A 15376-nucleotide genomic window follows, 5' to 3' on the forward strand; every position below is an offset into this window, starting at 1 on the left:
ACATCAAATAATTTTTTGCCTACTTGGAAGGTGCACCTTTCTGAACCTAAACTTAATTTCCTTTACAAATGAGGTAATGGGCTTGTAATAGGTTTATAGAATATGCCCTATTTAAACAGTTTTGTTTATTCCATCATTTTGGTGCTTGTAATAGAGCTTTGCTGAAATGGTTGCTATGAACTGAATATACTGAATTAAAAAAGATAGCAGATTGTAACGGGCTAATTTGATGCTCCATTAACCGTTACAAGTTAGTTATTGTTTGGCGTAGCACAGAGAATTTTCAACCAACTTTAACTTGGCGATACATCCTCAATTCCCAATTTGGAAGACAACCAATGTCTTCTAAATATCAATGTCTAGTTGCACAGGGGTTTGTTTGAATCTAGAAAATGCTCTGCGGTTAAGTGTTTTTTGCTCCGTGAAGTAATCTAACAATGTGTACGCTGCCATCTTGTCTTTCAAATCTAAAAAATTGAGCATTTTTCTAAATAAAATGACGTTTAGAACTTGACGTTTAGAACACATTGGTTGCCTTCCAAGTCAGATATTGAGAAAGTATTGACAAGTTAAAGTTGGTCAAAAATGTGCTGTGCTATGCCAAACAGTGCCTAATAATGCCTATCAGCCAGCTGGAACAGATTAATGATCTGTCTAGGTAATATTTTTAATAGCTATGGATAAATATAAATATTTATCATTCCATTTCTAAACTAGCCTACTGTTTCTACATACTCTAGGCATATAGGCTAGTTATAAAGTAATGTAGAGAACAGCAGGACAGGGAAGTGAACTTGGGTCTCAGGTGTGAAAGGCAAATACCTTACACATCGTGCCAATAGGGTTAACTCAATTAGTAGTAATTGTAATATGGCCCATATAGGAGCTCTGGAGTGGCGCAGCAGTCTAAGGCACTGGTTCGATTCCAGGCTGTATCAGGGCTTCTACATCTGCATTGCTTGCTCTTTGGGGTTTTAGACTGTGTTTCTGTATAGCACTTTGTGACATCGGGTGATGTAAAAAGGGCTTTATGAATACATTTTGATTGATTGATATTACAACCGGCCGTGATTGGGAGTCCCATAGGGCGGCGCACAATTGGCCCGTGTTAGGGTTTGGCTGGGGTAGGCCGTCATTGTAAATAAGAATTTGTTCTTAACTGACTTGCCTAGTTAAATAAATACATATAGTGAGGATCGCTACATTGCCCCCTCCAAACGGGAAAGCACATCCCCGTGCTTTGACTACTCAGCCCCCTTACATGTACGGTGGCCACATTCCACTTCTGACACCAATGTAGTGAATGGTGGACCAGAGAAGCGAACCCTGTTCACATCGCACCAATAGGGTTCCCACTTGGTGGGAACTGTAACTTGGTGGGAACTGTGGGAACTGTAAAAAGTGTTGAATTTAAGGCACTTTGTCAAGCATGCAAGTGGACTGTGTGTGTGTGTGTAAGCTTGATGAGGTAGAAAGCAAGAGAGAGGCTATTGATAATAGAATAAGACCTGTATTTATAAAATGACTAGAGAATTGAGTCATCCATATCCTCAGGTTCCTTTCAAGCCCTCTACCCTCGCCTATGGTTGAGAGCCCTCTGAATTTAGAAAAGATCCCAGTCACTCCTGATGTTATCGAGATGAGAGAGCCTGCGGTTGGTTGAAGTCTTCAATTCGGACCCAGTTTAAAATTCGGTTTTACTTCAACTCTTGCTTCTTTTACCCCAGTGGGGAACTATAAGACCACACATGGATTAGACCCCGCCTTTAAACTCAAACACAAACAAACTTCAAAGTCTCTTCGGCTGCAAAGGCCCCGCCCTCTCGCTCCGGAATGGCTTCACAAAGGATTTGCCGACGTTCGGGAATTCCGCCTTCAGTTCCTTTTTTAGCGCCACTCGTGCGCTGGAATCTGTCCAGGATCACACCCATCTCTGCTAATTTGACAACACAAAGGACTTCACTGAACCCGAAGACACCGCCTACTATTCCAAATAAGGGTCGTCTCTCCATGTACGGAAAACAATCGGCTGGAGAGCGTATTTTTCTCTTCCTTATCCCGTTTATATGATCCGAGAGGAACTGCGCTACAAGTTACAGCGGTGCGATCATGGCGGAGCGAGTCCAGCAGCCCCCGGCCAAGCGGCTCTGCTGCCGGCCCGGCTACAACCCGGCATGCAGGCAGGGGCAGCGGGCTGGAGGAGTACTTTGTGGCGGTCCGGGGTCCGCTCCAGGGGGATTGGGAAAAACACACAACCCCGAATCGCTGCTCGACATCGCGGCTCGGAGAGTCGCAGAGAAGTGGCCATTCCAAAGGGTGGAAGAACGGTTCGAACGGATTCCAGAACCTGTCCAGAGAAGGATCGTGTACTGGTCGTTTCCGAGGAGCGAAAAGGAGATCTGCATGTATTCTTCGTTCAACGCAGGGGGAGATGAGAGTGGAACTAGCGGGGAAAACAATGACGAGACCCAGCTGCCTTTCCTACGGGGTGTCACTCTGCTGGAGGGCGGTTGGGTGGACAACGTACTGCAAGTCGGTGAGTAGCTTTCGCTAGGCTACTGGGAAATATGATGCTGGCCGGGGAGTATCTAACACAGTTCCAAGCTAACCCACATTGCTTGGAATTTCAAGGGAACCATGTTAGTCAAAAGGCTAGTGTTATTTATATTCTCACAGACTAAGTCATTTGCCATTTTCTACCCACACTCATCCCATGCGATTCTATATTTTCCAGTAAGGGGGTAGGGTAACCTACAGAAACAACCCAGCTACCCTACCCCCTTGTTTTTGCCCAGTGCGCATATAGAATTGCTCTGAGCCATTCCCAATTGAAAGCTTAGCACTTTGTTCCCATTTTCGTGATCGTTTGTGTCTTTTCAGCTTTCTGTCCCCCTCCAATGCGTAACCAGACAATAGCCCCCCTTTTCACCACTGGCTAAATAGAAGATATTTAGAAAGGTTGGGAGGGACGGGGATTTAAAGCCACAGCGCTTCTATTTTGTTTGCTAAACACAATGTAATCTTTTGCTCTGCTACGTTTTCAGCATTCGTGAGAGATTTTTTTTTTTGTTGAAACACGAGAAAGGCTATGATATGGTACGCGCTAATGTATGCCAACAACGCACAATCATGCGCCCTGTTCAATAATGCATTATTTGATGGGATATCCAAGTATAAATATATACAGACATTTAGACTGCTATTGGCTCAACTGCTTCCCTTTGCCAGAGCCATAATATTTCCCTGCATTCGTCAGTGCAATAAACTCAGCTGTCACTCTTTGCCTCCCCACCCTTGGAAACACTTCAGCATTTTAATCCCATTACCCTCCCCAGTTCATCTGAATTTATAATGCAATCTGCAAACATGATTTTATGCATGATCTTTCCTCAGCCTCCTCCCCTTGTTCTTTCCCTTCAGAAGGTTCTGTTTTGCTCTTTGGGGCTGCTCACAGTAGTATCACTCCACCAGCTCCTATCTGTTTACCAGATTCCTCAGCAATAGGGCTTGTTTATGTTCTGCCGTTTGGCTTCTCTGGGAGACATAGATTGTCCGTTCTTGCAAATGAGTGTTAGCTCCGATTTGGTGAGGTGTGTGTGTGTGTGTGTGTGTGTGTGTGTGTGTGTGTGTGTGTGTGTGTGTGTGTGTGTGTGTGTGTGTGTGTGTGTGTGTGTGTGTGTGTGTGTGTGTGTGTGTGAGCAAGAGAGAGCGAGAGAGAGAGGGAAAGTAGAATGAAAAAAGGGAGAGTGTTTGGGTGAGAGGAATAGAAAGAGGGGTAGTGTGTGTTGTCTGTCTCATTCTGCATGCTAACAGGAAGAGGGAGGATGACCGGTGAGCCCACAGCAGGAGTGCCTGTTGTGCTGATTGACATTTTCACCCCAGATTTTTTTTGCTGTGAAAATAAAGCCAAGGAAAGAATCTGATAAATAAATGATGCCATCTTCTCCAGGGGACAGGCTGTCACTGGAGGAACGGCTTAAAAGCAGGGTGACATGGGGTGGAGCGGGCTGTCAACCGCATCACAAACCACAGCATGTAGGGACACATCAAACACAGGGGAATTTGTCCTTAAGAGAGTGTGTGTGTGTGTGTGTGTGTGTGTGTGTGTGTGTGTGTGTGTGTGTGTGTGTGTGTGTGTGTGTGTGTGTGTGTGTGTGTGTGTGTGTGTGTGTGTGTGTGTGTGTGTGTGTGTGTGTGTGTGTGTGTGTGTGTGTACTGTTGGGTGATGAGGATGAAAGACAGTACAGAGAGAGAGAAGGCAGAGGTTATTGTGTGTATAGGGAAAAGCTAATACACTTGAATGAATCTGCGTCTGTACTTCTCCCCCTCTCTCCTCCCCCTCTCCGTCTCTCCCTGGTGAACAGCTATACAACTCTCCATATTTACTACCCTAAGGCCAACTAGCAGCCCCCTGGTCTCCTGTGATTATTTATCTGTTTCTCAAAGACATTAATCACACATTATTTAATCACCCCTGTACATCGATGCTGGGTTTGAGGAATGGAACAGAGGGGGGTGCTGTAGAAGGAGGAGGGGTAGGAGAGATTGTGGGGAAAAGATGGAAAGACGCAAAGATGGGGAGAGAGAGAGGCGGGGAAGGATAAACAGTAGATCCAGTATGTAGCATAATGAAACGCTCCCCCCCTCCCTGACATTCCCCACTCTGGGAACACTGATGCTCCAGAGGAATATTCCGCAACATTACATACATGAACATTATACCAAGGTAATTTCTACAGGAATAACGTATGCAATTAGCCTAATAACAATGTACAGGCTAGAACATCGCCTAGTTAGGGCTATTGCTCTTTGTTAATACTGTTTCCCAAGAAAATACGAACAAGTGAGCACTAAAATAATTGGTAAGGATACTAGTTTCTCAACAGCCCCGGGATTCTAGGGTAGCGACGTATTCTATCATTGTGATGTGTACCTGTGGACTTATTACCAGTCACTGTGTGGTCTGCTTGGTCAATACCTACATGCTTGACAATGCCAAATGAGCACATTTGAATTCATTTGAACTATTGAACTGAATTCCACACAATGTGCTCATTCTGATCAGTGCCATAGGGAACAACACATGGCACCTTGTGTGGACTACGCCTAGCTCTTGTTCTGTGTCTGATTTGAGCTGAGAATGCAGTTTAGGGATGGCCGACATAGCATGACAAAAGCATGTCGGGACGCTGCTCTCCTACCCTGACCGTCCTTTTCCATTACTCTCATCCAGGTCATATTTTGCTCTGCCTGAAATATCACTGAGGGAAATATCACGCCTGCATGAGTGTCAATGTCATCCTTTCTTGGTCCGCTTATGATTTTGTGTGTGTGTGTATGTGTGTGTGAGAAACGGGTTAACCTCTTTACGTCCTGGTGAGTCTTGATTAGGGCTATGCACTGGCCCCTCTTCCATTACCTGCTGGAATGTTAGCCAGAAAAAGGTGTTTTGTACTGCTTTATAACAGGGTACGCCTTATGAGCTATGGAGATGATTGGCATCATGTTGTAATTATGTTGGCATCAAGCTGTTTACTCCAAGCTTTCTCTCTGTGTGTGTGTGTGTGTCCTAGTAAACCATGTCTTAAGCACTTATATGCCAATGATCAGTGTGCAAGCAGTACTGTCATCATTACATATTTCCTCCTATCTTTTAGGCCTTCATATCGCTCATATCGTCCCCAGGTGGTGAGGGTAGGCAACAACACATCCTCAAAACAGGGGCCCCACAGGGGTGTGTGCTTAGTCCCCTCCTGTACTCCCTGTTCACCCACGACTGTGTCAGAGGAAGCCCCTAAAGATTGTCAAAGACTCCAGCCACACAAGTTATAGACTGTTATCTCTGCTACCGCGTGGCAAGTCTGGACCCCCACCCGCTCCCTTTGCACTAACTTCAACACCATTAAGTTTGCTGCCAACATGACGGTGGTAGGCCTGTTCACCGACAACGATGAGACAGCCTATAGGGAAGAGGTCAGTGTGGCGCCAAGACGACAGGAAATGGAGGGCCGAGCACGCCCCCATCCATATTGACAGGGCTGTAGAGCTTCAAGTACCTTGGTGTCCACATCGCTAAGGATCTATCATAGTTCAAACACACAAACACGGTTTTGAAGAAGGCACAAAAAGCTCTACAGCTGCACCATTGAGAGAATCTTGACTGGCTGTATCACCGCTTGGTATGGCAACTGCTTGGCATCCGACCGCAAAGGGGCTTTGTACGGCCCAGTACATCACTGGGGCTGAGCTCCCTGCCATCCAGGACCTCTATACCAGGCAGTGTCAGAGGAAGCCCCTAAAGATTGTCAAAGACTCCAGCCACACAAGTCATAGACTGTTCTCTCTGCTACCGCGTGGCAAGTCTGGACCCCCACCCGCCCCCTTTGCACTAACTCTTTTGAATCACCTTGGGGTAAATGGCTCCAGAGAGAAAGAGGGGTAAATGAGGGAGAGGACTAGCCTCCTTAGCAGGGGATAAAACAACAGGTGTGTGTGTGTGTGTGTGTGCATACTCGCTTGCACTTGAGAGGACGAGTTGGTGTACGTGTTTGTAAGATAGTTTAAATGTCTATGACTTAGAGACGGTGTCATTGAACATGTGTGTATTGAACAAATGCACAACACACACACACACACACACACACACCTGTTGTTTACAAAGCATGTGACATAACATTTTATTAGATTTTCTCTGCTTCAGTGCTTCAGCAAAAGTCACTTAAAGAATTTACCAGGGCTATCCCGGGCCTTTTCAGGGGCCTGCTTTGACATTTTAAGCATTTTGTTCACAGAAGTGCAGAATTTAATATCGGGAACTTAAATCTTGCATGAGCATGTTGTCTTTGAGTCTCTCTGTGGCTCCATTTGCGCATTAAGCAACCAGGAAGCTCTAGGCCTCTACTTTCCAGTTATAGAGAAGCCTTTTTTTATTTATATTTGTATTTATGTAGAATTTTGGAGGGGGTTAGAGGAGCCTTTATTTACTTATAGTTTGCGCCTTTATTTTACCAGGTTAGTTATCTGAGCACACAGATTTATTTTTATTTTTAACAATAGCGACATGGCCAATGGGTAGTTTACATTTATCTCCTTTTCCAGCTCTTAAAGCACACTCAGAAGGCTTTTAGACATTGCTTCTCTCATTTATTTTACTGTGTGAAATAGAAAAGAAACTCAAGCACGTAATCTTTCAGACTTCAGGCCTACTCTGGTGTTATTTTTACCTTAACCCAGTAACCAGGTTAGCTTGTTGTTATTGAATTGGGCCCCGAGACTCCCTTTTCCCCTTGCCATGTGACTGACCCTGGGATCCTATCGTCATGGAAACATGGCTGGGCCTGGGGTAGTGTAAACAGCAGACTTTCCAAAGGGAACAGTAGCACCATCCAAGGGTAAGGAGTGTTTGGTGGAAAAACAGTGTTATCCCCCTCTCCTCTATTCTCTTTTTCTTCATAATTAATTCTGCTTTGCACCAATGGGCTGCTGCAGAAATAAGCCTTAATCTCTCCAAGCCACTGCTGACTGTGGGAGGAAGGTGATCCTCTGTGTGCGCCTGTATACCATGTGTGTGTGTGTGTGTGTACTAACCATGTTCTACACGTTATCATTATGACCATGGAACAGTGCTTCTCTGTGGTGTGTGTGGTCAACAGCTGTTTGTTCCTTCACACCTTCAATCGCTAAAGCGCTTTGAATCAGCCCAAAGGCAAAAACTGAAAGGTGCGTGTGTCTGAAAGAGTTCTCTGTGCTTTCAGCTCCGCCACAGCACCTGATGAACAGGCTCCCCGCCCCCATAGCACCTGGATCCCGGTTTGTGTGTACGTGTCCTCCCCTGTCCAGGTCCTCAGTCATTTAAACCTGGAGCAGAGAGGTGGATGGTTTGCCTACCTGCTGTCGTTACTGATTGAGAACAAACATCTCTATCTGCCCAAAACAAACATGGTGAGCGATCAGTCACCACTGGGGGGGGGGGGGGGGGGCTGGGCGGTTTGACTGTTGCTTCCTGTTCTTAACTGAACCAAGACTGGTTTGTGTTGTTTACGGCTCAACGGTTACTGTTGTGTTTGGATAGGGAAATTCTAATCTGAAATGAGTTTCTAAAGATAAATTGTAGATACAGTATAGCCTACTCTAGTCATTTGTGTGTGTGTCAACTTGGATATAGTTTTGGCGCTGTAATGATAAGAGGGTGGATGGCATTCCCGTCAACCAGCATTCTCACCCTATCTTGTTTCCATTCTCTCATACACACACTTGTCTCATAGCCTTGGGGCGCCAGGCAAGTTATTTTTCATTTCTTGTTTTTTTTCTTCTCTCTGGTGCCTACACAATAAGCAATACCAGACGAGGATGAGGGTTTACCTGGCTGTGAGGCAATGCACGCACTCACACTTCGGGTGAAGGTGTTCACTCCACGGCTCCGCCCTCCTCGGTGACAACGAGGTTCAGAATAGTCAGAGAGTCGCATGATTGTTTTCCAATAAGCACAACTTCACCAGCAGAAAGAGCTGGTATGTGGATATGGAGGACGCTGTTTCTAACTGTTCGCGTTGGAGAGATGTCAACGCTGTCTGTCACTCACGCTGATTGGAGAGAGAAGGTGCACGATCATCATTTTTCAGATACACATTACACGCGTCAGAAGACGTGTTTTTAAATAGTGTAGGAAAATCCTCTACAGGTATCTGGCTGAGGACACATAAACGCCCCCAGAGTAACACAAAGCACAATATGACACCGAGTAAAAAAAAAAAAGCACACGTTTATATGACACCACTGAGTATGTAGGCAGGTCTACTGTATATCGCAGTACAATATGTGATATAACTGCTGTATGCTTAAACTTGGTATTACGACGATGAATATCTGAATTTGATCCCGTATGCGTGGCTAATTAAGTCTATTGATGCGCCCGTGCGTCAAGTCTAAGTAACATAATAAAAGAATCTGCATCAAAATCCATCAGTTTACGCTAGATAGTTTTTTGTTGTTGTTGTATGGGCTGAGCTTCAATCCACCGCACCTGCCTATGTCGGTCCCTCCGCATCTGCGGTGGAAGGTGGCCCGGGCTACAGCGGTGTTTGTCAGATCATCCCGAAAAATCGGTCTTCTCACAAAAACGTATTTTTCTTCCGAACAGTTTGGTCTACATAACTATTATGACCACTCCGTTTTGCTCTATGACCCCCACAAGTGTCACGGGACTCATCTGAAGGTAAACAATACAAAAGAAAGGAAGTATGGAGGTAGTTTTATGCTAACAAAAATAAGGGGTTAAATGTGTGTCCAAAAAGGAAAAGAAAGACACTTCAAAACCTTATTTCTTGTGATTTAACTTTTATTTATTTTTTACCAATTTATGAATGTGATTCAATGCTTTTCTATGAGCTAAAGAAGTAAAGGCCAAATTCAATATTTTATCAAATTATTTTATATATATTTTTTTAAATATCTAACGAGGTCCTAAAATTCCAAATCAAATGGCTAAATGATCCATGGTATGACCATCCTTAAAACAATTCCGTATGGTATCTTAGTAACAACTGCTTTTAGAGGTTAAGCTCAACTTGTACCTGGAGCCTTTGTGCATGTCCCCAAATGGCACCCTATTCCAATAGGACTCTGGTCAAAAGTAGTGTACTATATGGGAATAGAGTGCCATTTGAGACAGTCTTTGTGTCTGTGTGAGGAGCCTGTGGCTATTCAGAGGCTACTGCTGTAGTTGAGTTGGGTGGTATGTCAGGTATGCATGCACTGCTATGTGGAAGTGAATGGCTCTTCAGGCATGAGGGGGGATGAGAGCTGTTTTAAAGGAGCAATGGAATTTAGTTTGGCCCTCAAGTTTCTTTCCATCTTAGATTCTCTTTCACTCTCCCCATCTATCTCTCTCTCTTTGTCTGTTCTCACGCTCTCCCCTACTATCATATCCTACATTTTTTTAAGGTCCAATGCAGCCATTTCTATCTCAATATCAAATTATTTCTGGGTAACCATTAAGTACCTTACTGTGATTGTTTTCAATTAAATTTGTGAAAAATAAACGGAAATAGCTTCTTAGCAAAGAACCGCCTTTACCGCCTGTTGATGTCACCAGGCATGCCAAAACTCCATTCCACCAGAACAGGCTAAAATTTCAAGCATTATTTTTAAAACGACTCTTAATGCATTTTTAGTTTATCATAATTTCACAGTATTATTCCAATGTGGAAATAAATATAAAACACAGGAATTCATTTTTTTTTTACTGCACTGGGCCTTTTAAATTTGTCTCATTTTCAACTACTTGAACACCTGATTTACTTAACAAAAGGTACCTCACAATAACTTCCGGCGCTGACAGAGATGGCCGCCTCGCTTCGCGTTCCTAGGAAACTATGCAGTATTTAGTTTTTTTATGTGTTATTTCTTACATTGTTACCCCAGATAATCTTAGGTTTTATTACATACAGTCGGGGGGAACTATTGGATATAAGAGCAAAGTCAACTCACCAACATTACGACCAGGGATACGACTTTCCCGAAGCTGATCCTCTGTTTTGCCCACCACCCAGGACAATGGATCGGATCCCAGCCGACGACCCAAAACAACGACGCCGTAGAAGGGGCAGACGGAGCGGTCTTCTGGTCAGGCTCCGTAGACGGGCACATCGCGCACCGCTCCCGAGAATACTGCTCGCCAATGTCCAGTCTCTTGACAACAAGGTAGACGAAATCCGTGCAAGGGTAGCCTTCCAGAGAGACATCCGAGACTGTAACGTTCTTTGTTTCACGGAAACATGGTTCACTCGAGACACGCTATCGTAGTCTGTACAGCCAGCTGGTTTCTTCACGCATCGTGCCAACAGAAACAAGCATCTTTCTGGTAAGAAGAAGGGCGGGGGTGTATGCCTTATGATTAACGAGACGTGGTGTGATCATAACAACATACAGGAACTCAAGTCATTCTGTTCACCTGATTTAGAATTCCTCACAATCAAATGTCGACCGCATTATCTACCAAGGGAATTCTCTTCGATTATAATCACAGCCGCATATATCCCCCCAAGCAGACACATCGATGGCCCTGAACGAACTTCATTTGACTCTATGTAAACTGGAAACCACATATCCTGAGGCTGCATTTATTGTAGCTGGGGATTTTAACAAGGCTAATCTGAAAACAAGGCTCCCTAAATTATATCGGCATATCGATTGTGCAACTAGGGCTGGCAAAACCCTAGACCATTGTTATTCTAACTTCCGCGACGCATATAAGGCCCTCCCCCGCCCTCCTTTCGGAAAAGCTGACCACGACTCCATTTAGTTGCTTCCAGCCTATAGACAGAAACTAAAACGGGAAGTTCCCGCGCTCAGGTCTGTTCAACGCTGGTCCGACCAATCGGATTCCACGCTTCAAGATTGCTTCGATCACGTGGACTGGGATATGTTCCGCATTGTGGCGAACAACAACATTGATGAATACGCTGATTCGGTGAGCGGGTTTATTAGCTAGTGCATCGGCGACGTCGTACCCACAGCGTCTATTAAAACATTTCCAAACCAGAAACCGTGGATTGATGGCAGTATTCGCTCAAAACTGAAAGCGCAAACCACTGCTTTTAATCAGGGCAAGGTGACCGGAAACATGACCGAATACAAACAGTGTGGCTATTCCCTCCGTAAGGCAATCAAACAAGCTAAGCGTCAGTATAGAGACAAAGTAGAGTCGCAATTCAACGGCTCAGACACGAGACGTATGTGGCAGGGTCTACAGTCAATCACGGACTACAAAAGGAAAACCAGCCCCGTCGCGTACCAGGATGTCTTGCTCCCAGACAGACTAAACAACTTCTTTGCTCGCTTTGAGGACAACACAGTGCCACTGACACGACCCGCTACCACAACCTGAGGGCTCTCCTTCACTGCAGCCGACGTGAGCAAAACATTTAAACGTGTCAACCCTCTCAAGGCTGCAGGCCCAGATGGCATCCCCAGTCGCGTCCTCAGAGCATGCGCAGACCAGCTGGCTGGTGTGTTTACGGACATATTCAATCAATCCTTATCCCAGTCTCCTGTCCCCACGTGCTTCAAGAGGGCCACCATTGTTCCTGTTCCCAAGAAAGCTAGGGTAACTGAGCTAAATGACTACCGCCCCGTAGCACTCACTTCCGTCGTCATGAAGTGCTCCACCCTACCTGACAACCTAGACCCACTTCAATTTGCTTACCGCCCCAATAGGTCCACAGACGACGCAATGACACTGCACACTGCCCTAACCCATCTGGACAAGAGGAATACCTATGTGAGAATGCTGTTCATCGACTACAGCTCAGCATTTAACACCATAGTACCCTCCAAACTCGTCATCAGGGTCTCGACCCCGCCCTGTGCAACTGGGTCCTGGACTTCCTGACGGGCCGCCCCCAGGTGGTGAGTGTAGGTAACAACATCTCCACCCCGCTGATCCTCAACACTGGGGCCCCACAAGGGTGCGTCTCAGCCCTCTCCTGTACTCCCTGTTAACCCACGACTGCGTGGCCATGCACGCCTCCAACTCAATCATCAAGTTTGCAGACGACACTAGAGTGGTAGGCCTGATTACCAACAACGACGAGACGGCCTACAGGGAGGAGGTGAGGGCCCTCGGAGTGTGGTGTCAGGAAATTAACCTCACACTCAACGTCAACAAAACAAGGAGATGATCGTGGACTTCAGGAAACAGCAGAGTGAGCACCCCCCTATCCACATCGACGGGACAGTAGCGGAGAGGGTAGAAAGTTTTAAGTTCCTCGGCGTACACATCACAGACAAACTGAAATGGTCCAACCACACCGACAGCGTGGTGAAGAAGGCGCAGCGGCACCTCTTCAACCTCAGGAGGCTGAAGAAATTCAGCTTGTCACCAAAAACCCTCACAAACTTTTACAGACGCACAATCGAGAGCATCCTGTCGGGCTGTATCACCGCCTGGTACGGCAACTGCTCCGCCCATAACCATAAAGCTCTCCAGAGGGTAGTGAGGTCTGCACAACGCATCACCGGGGGCAAACTACCTGCCCTCCAGGACACCTACACCATCCGATGTCACAGGAAGGCCAAAAATATCCCGAGCCCGAGCCACTGCCTGATCACCCCGCTATCATCCAGAAGGCGAGGTCAGTACAGGTGCATCAAAGCAGGGACCGAGAGACTGAAAAACAGCTTCTATCTCAAGGCCATAAGACTGTTAAACAGCCATCACTAACATTGAGTGGCTGCTGCCAACATACTGACTCCACTACAGCCACTGGAAATGTATGTAATAAATGTATCACTAGCCACTTTAAACAATGCCACTTTATATAATGTTTACATACCCTATATTACTCATCTCATATGTATATACTGTACTCTATACCATCCACTGCATCTCGCCTATGTCATTCTATACCATCACTCATTCATATATTTTTTTTTATGTACATATTCTTATTCATTCCTTTACACTTGTGTGTATAAGGTAATTGTTGTGAAATTGTTAGGTTAAATTACTCGTTGGATATTACTGCATTGTCGGAACTAGAAGCACAAGCATTTCGCTACACTCGCATTAACATCTGCTAACCAGGTGTATGTGACAAATACAATTTGATTTGATTTGAATAGGTGGTCATGACATGACACAAGTGAGGTGGTGGCCTTTCCTCTTTTGTTCTCTAGTGCGCCTCTGTTGTTTCTCAATCAAGTAGGAGACCAATGACATAACAAAGTGGCCTTCAGACCAGCTCCTTGAGTGCCCTACTCCTTGAAGTTTGTAGTTGTCAAAGAAAACAACTATTTTGCTCAAAACATGTTTTTTTTACCCTTTAGTGTGTGTGTGCTTTACTGTATTTATACATCTTTTTAAGAATGGTAATAGAAGCTCATATCTTATTTACACTCGTCCATCTAGATAGGCCCACAGTCTTTCTATACTACTTCCCGTGTCCGTAAGGCTCCCACAGGAAGCTCTACTCCCTGCTCTAGTACCATGAGCCAGACATGACCTGAGGCTCTATGCTCTCTGAACCACACCATTCCTATCCGAAGCAACATTCAGCGGTGGGGAGTGCGGACACCAGTGGCCATATTTGGTGTACGCTACCATTTGGAATGATGGCTTAGCAGAATTGATGCAGTGTTCTAGATTTGTGCCTGTGTCTGTCTGATGTGGCCCATTCTGTCCTGCCTGTTCCCCCGGGCAGCCCAACCCACTCAGGCCCTCCCAGCCCAACCCACCGAGGCTCATAGAAATAGAATGGTCAGAAAGTCATTATATTTCTATGCTCAGGCCCTCCTTGCAGCCTCAGCAGGGCCCTTGGAGACATGGCTATTCCAGGGAGAGATTGGTAATGGCCCACTCTCTGACATAGTCAGTCTATTGGACTGGATGGCAGACACACCTATAAAAACAAAATAAAGCAAAGAGAGAGTGGGGGAGAGAGAGGGGGGAGGTCGGATCGATAGAGCAGGGACAAGTCTCCTAATAAAGATGTATTCCTTTTTTTCCTCCCGCCATCCGCCGGGAAGGGAAGGAGAGAATGTGATTAGCAGCCTGGTTTTCCCAGGGTGCCCCCCCGTGTGTGTGTGTGTGTGTGTGTGTGTGTGTGTGTGTGTGTGTGTGTGTGTGTGTGTGTGTGTGTGTGTGTGTGTGTGTGTGTGTGTGTGTGTGTGTGTGTGTGTGTGTGTGTGTGTGTGTGTGTGTGTGTGTGTGTGTACTATGCAGTTCACATGTCTCTGTGTATTATTTGGACCTGTGGGGTGTGTGTTTCTTTCTCTCTCAATTCACAGGGCTTTATTGGCATGGGAGACATGTTTACATTGTTTATTTCACTTTTCCTGAGGCAACCAGAAATTAACAGTAAACATACTCAAAGTTTCAATAGAATAGAGACATTTCAAATGTTATATTATGGCTATGTTCAGTATTGTAGCAATGTGCAAATATAAATTCAACATGTTTCATGAACTGAAATAAAAGATCCCTGAAATGTTCCATACGCACAAAAAGCTTATTTCTCTAAAATGTTGTTCACAAATTTCGTTACATCCCTGTTAGTGAGCATTTCTACTTTGCCAAGGTAATCCATTCCCCTTACAGATGTGGCATATCAAGAAGCTGATTAAACAGCATGACCATTACACAGGTGCACCTTGTGCAGGGGACAATAAAAGGCCACTCTAAAATGTGCAGTTTGGTCACTCAACACAATGCCACAGATGTCTCAAGTTTTAAGGGGGTGTGCAATTGGCATGCTGATTGCAGGAATGTCCACCAGAGTTGTTACCAGAGAATTGAATGTTAATTTCTCTGCCATAAGCTGCCTCCAACGTTGTTTTAGAGAATTTGGCAGTACGTCCAACCGGCCTCACAACCGCA

The 15376-nt window shown here is 45.3% G+C and overlaps 1 protein-coding gene across 4 annotated transcripts in view; it reads left to right on the forward strand.

The window, feature by feature from the left end:
• The first annotated feature begins 1897 nt into the window (after positions 1-1897).
• The window catches only part of LOC139576481 (zinc finger SWIM domain-containing protein 6), a 51709-nt gene continuing 38230 nt past the window's right edge, over positions 1898-15376 (forward strand). For 3 of the 4 annotated variants that reach the window (XM_071402637.1, XM_071402639.1, XM_071402641.1), the window contains exon 1: positions 1898-2536. In XM_071402637.1, the coding sequence (XP_071258738.1) occupies positions 2110-2536 (427 nt within the window). In that variant the 5' untranslated portion in view covers positions 1898-2109. Of the gene's footprint in view, positions 2537-7848; positions 7942-15376 lie in introns of those variants that run through there. The other variant, XM_071402640.1, reaches the window with a different exon arrangement.

The sequence above is a fragment of the Salvelinus alpinus genome, chromosome 5 (assembly GCF_045679555.1).
Source record: "Salvelinus alpinus chromosome 5, SLU_Salpinus.1, whole genome shotgun sequence".
NCBI classification, from domain to species: domain Eukaryota; kingdom Metazoa; phylum Chordata; class Actinopteri; order Salmoniformes; family Salmonidae; genus Salvelinus; species Salvelinus alpinus.